The 4,678-nt window shown below is 32.3% G+C and overlaps 1 protein-coding gene across 1 annotated transcript; it reads left to right on the forward strand.

Moving 5' to 3' along the window:
• Positions 1–2,010: 2,010 nt before the first annotated feature.
• Positions 2,011–4,672, forward strand: LOC116350189 (maltase 1-like; the record flags this gene model as incomplete). Its single annotated transcript, XM_031781930.1, has 4 exons — positions 2,011–2,783; positions 3,541–3,868; positions 3,928–4,529; positions 4,604–4,672. Coding segments are annotated over exons 1-4 (1,254 nt in total), but the record flags the coding sequence as incomplete, so codon positions are not given.
• Between the last annotated feature and the right edge of the window lie 6 nt (positions 4,673–4,678).

Consider the following 4,678-nt stretch of genomic DNA (forward strand, 5'->3'; position numbering starts at 1 on the left):
TTTATGCCAGAAAATTCAACCGCTAAACCATGGCTACCAATCAATCAAAATTACAAGGATGTGAATGTGGCAACACAACGGCAAATACCACGTAGCACATTGAACTTTTACAAACAATTGATACAAATTCGAAAACATGATACGTTTGTGTACGGTTCATTCAAATCGACTGTTTTGAATGAAAATGTGTTTGCGTACATCAGGTAAATTGTATATTTGAAATTAAAAATAAATTGATTACGCCAAGACATTTCTGATTCATTTTATTTCAGAGAGCTTGAAAACAGTGACACTTACTGGATCCTCATAAACTTTGGAATTCGTGAAGAGAAAATCGATCTGACTAAAAGTAATCTGGGTAAAAATGTGAAAGAATTAGAGCTGGCTCTCGTTAGCACTGATTCATGCTACGTAAAAGGGTAAGCGCACAAATCACTTGCACATTGTCACTTATATTATTTTTGATTTAATTATTCATTTTTTCTTTTATTTGCAGTCATATGGTAAAAGCCAATGAAGTTGTCTTAGGAAGATATGATGCAATTATATTGAGAGGTGCTGTTCGTCATTCATCATAAATATTAACTTTTAAACGATTTTGTATGAAATAAATTATACTGTACTAACGTTTACAATGACCAAATAAATTTCAAGTTAAAAAAAAAATAAACATATTTTAGTTTTTATACTATTGCAGGTATCATGAATATTTGAAAATTCTTCAAAAATGATTCAAATTTCCAGATGCATAATTATAATTTTAAAAAAATCTCAAAACATTCATAATAATGAATTACAAAACAACCGTAATTCAGCGAATTGCATAAGAACGATTTCAAAAGGTTAAATAGAATCTTAAAAACCACTTAATTATGCATTTCATATTGTTGTTAATGTTATTGTTGTTGTTCAAATTTGTTAATTCCTCTAAAATATGCAAAATAAAGATGATGCAAAGAAATGAATGATTGAATTTCTTATTCGCCATATAACATACGGAAAGGAAAAGAGGTATTAAAAAATTTATTAAATTATATTGCAAATTTACCAACCATTTAACAGCAGTTGACATTTGGTCCATCGCGCCAAATATCAAGTGTCAACTGTGCTGTACTGATAATGAATACAAAGAAAATTCCTGGAATTCCAGTCGAATCAATAACAGTTATATTAATTACATTCAATAAAAAATTTGCCAAATCGATACGACATAAATTGTCTGTTCAATTCAATTCTATTTTCCGTATTATGTCTCCATGTCTGAAGGCCAGGTTGGATTCAAACATTTGTAAAATTTTATCGATGAATACCAAATTTCTCCCCTTCAGTTCAATTTTCATTTATTTACGCAGACAGAGTCTGATAAAAGTCCATTGTAATTAAAAATAAATTTAAGGCAATTGCTTCTTTTCGCGTGATACACAAGATTTTATTTCGACAAATGTTTGCGTCAACAAAAGATTTTGCAAAGAAAATACAGACAATGGAGAAGCAATAAGAAAACAAATTGGAGTTTTATCAAAATGACTTACTGCAGAAAAGATGCTTGAGTATTTGTAGATTATTTGTACAGACATTTTATAAATAAAAATCGAATACAGAATCATTTTGGTTTGAGTGTGAGACTGTGAAGACGTACGTTCATGGCAGTAAAACATCCGCACAAATAATTATTCATTCGTACGAACAATCCGAACATTTGATTTTGTACAAACGCAATGCAATCAACGAACAAAATGTAACTAAAAAACGCTGCGAAAGAATAGATTCATAAATCTCTGGCGTCCAGTTGTCTGAAATTGAAGATTACTGACTTCTTTTTTCATATAAGTCATAATATTCTCAATATTTGATAAAATAAAAAGCTCTCTTCAAACCTTGAATTCCGTGTAAATATTTTTATCAAATACGTCGAATATGCCAGTTTGACTTAATCAATAAATTATACGTATATATAGTAAGATAAATGTCATCTTCTCCGGTTCAATTCTCATATATTTAGCCGTTCATGCAAAATATACAGCTTACTCGCGAACGCACAGACATTTACCACAGGTCTTTCCGACGCAAGACATTCCGTCACACACTTTGCCAATACATTTTTCCACTTTTTCAGGATTTCAGTTTGAGTTCGTCTCGCGACACATTGGGTGCTAAAAATGTTTTTTTCTTGATTTTGTTTGCCATCAAATAAAACACTCATCGTTTTTCATTGGACAATCAAATTGATTAAATTTCGTTTTTAGAAGTCGCATTGTTATTTGTCATTATTTGGACTCGCTACACATTTGTTTTTTTTATTTTGTTGTGCTGATTTTAGTCACAGGGTTGTCGTTACACCGGACATTCGCTTTTTCTCGATTACGTGTTTTTGATGATGACAAGATTTTTGTCGAAATGCATATAAATGTATAAAGCATTTTTTTGTAAATAAATAATATTCATTATCAAATCAAATTAATATCTACAAATAAAGTGTGTTTAAAAAGTGTTTAATATTTGGCAACTGCTGTAAAGTTATTCCAAAGATGCTGATTTTAACATTTATTTGTGTGACATTTCTGTGCGCTAGCGCGAACTCAGGGGCAACCAACGAGACGCATATTATAAATCCAAGACCCGAATTGGAGTGGTATGAAAATTGTGTTTTTTATCAAATTTATCCGCGGTCGTTTAAAGACAGTGATGGTGACGGCGTTGGGGATATTCGAGGCATCATTCAAGAATTAGACTACTTACAAGAATTGGGCATTGATGGAGCTTGGCTTTCGCCAATATTTAAGGTTAGTATTGAATCAAATTCAAACAAAAAGTAGATCAGCTTACAATACATTGAAACTATTAAATTTAAATTGAAAACTTGAGAGGAATGCCAAAAAATATCAATCTAATAATTTCAATTTCAATATGCTGCATGGATGGGTTCACGCATGAATGGGTTGTCGTAGGTCATGGAGAATTTGGATTGAAATGAGTAAAGCAAATTTCTTGAATCTAAAGGCATTCTAAAAATAACTCGCAACTATCAACAAACTCGGTTGCGTTGTGCAGAAGCTGTGATGATACAATAGTATATGTCATTTGTACGATCAAATGAATAAAATAAAAATAGAATGTAATTGGAGTCATTATGACTCAGTCATATCAAGTAATTGACCGCTGAAATAATGTGCGTCATTGATTGTTTTTATACAGTCTCTTGTAGAATAATCTCACCTCCAAATTTGGATACGCTAGACGTAAATTCTATTGAGAGTTTATTAAAATTTCTGCTCAAATTCAAATCTATTGAGAGTTTAAAAATAGATAATTGCTGCTAGACACCCAAATGGTCATCTCTCAGTATTATAACTGTTAAAAGCTTTTATGTCTCAATAAAATGTTGAAATCGACCAGTCGTTTTTATCAGAGTTCTTCCCACTGACAAAAAGGCATCAAACTTTCAAACACTGTATATTTTTTCGTTGTATATTATTAGTTGCAAGCATCAAATTAATAATGATATGTTTTCGATCATTTTTTTTCTCTTCAACCCAACAGAGCCCAATGGTTGATTTCGGTTATGACATTGAAGATTTCTGCGCTGTCGATCCAATATTTGGTACGATGGAAGATTTAGAAGAGCTGTTTAGAGAAGCCAAAAAAAGAAACATTAAAATCATATTGGATTTCGTGCCAAATCACACATCGGACAAACACGAATGGTTTCAAAAATCAGTGAAACGTGACCCCGAGTATGAAAACTTTTACGTTTGGGCTGATGGTAAAAAAAATAACACCGAACCGCCAAATAATTGGCTATCAGCATTCTATGGATCGGCGTGGACTTTCAACGAAGAACGAAATCAGTGGTACTATCATGCATTTGGTAAGTTGCTCAAAAAATATTTTAATAAGCTTTCGAATTGAAAATCTATGGTTTTTCAGCAAAAGAGCAACCAGACCTGAACTATCGTAATCCACGTGTGATAAAGGAAATGACCAACATTATCAACTTTTGGCTTGAAAAGGGTGCTCATGGTTTTCGTATTGATGCAATTTTCTTTTTGTATGAATACGAAGATTTGCGCGACGAACCTTTGAGTAACAAAACCAATAACCACAACTCGTATGACTATCTTTTGCATCATTACGTCATAAATTTAGATGAAATATTCGATGTAGTTCATGTATTTCGTGAAACCACTGATCAATTTGAAGAGAAAAACCCAGGTGTTAAAGTCGTTTTAATGACTGAAGCTTATGTAAATAATACAGAATATGTCAAATATTTTGGTAACGGTAAAAGAAAGGGAGCGCATATTCCATTTAATTTTGATTTGATCAGTGATATGGACAAATATTCAACGCCAAAAGATGTTAAGAAAATCATTGATAAATTATTTGGAAGTGTTCCAGTGGGCAATCAGCTCAATTGGCAACTGGGAAACCATGATAGACCACGTATTGGTTCGCGATACAGTGAACGAAGAGTTGATGGTTTTAACGCATTAATAATGACATTGCCAGGCATCGCCATCACTTACTACGTATGTATCATTTTTTATATTTAAGCTTTTTTGATTTTGCATAATGTATCGTTTTCGTTTCCGTTTCACAAAAGGGTGAGGAGTTGGGAATGGTGGATAATAGGACGATTCCATTTTCTGAAACAGTCGATCCACAAGTCATCACTCTC

Source organism: Contarinia nasturtii, unplaced genomic scaffold, assembly GCF_009176525.2.
Source record: "Contarinia nasturtii isolate CC-2019 unplaced genomic scaffold, AAFC_CNas_1.1 Cnas_scaffold_3833, whole genome shotgun sequence".
Classification (NCBI taxonomy): Eukaryota; Metazoa; Arthropoda; class Insecta; order Diptera; family Cecidomyiidae; genus Contarinia; species Contarinia nasturtii.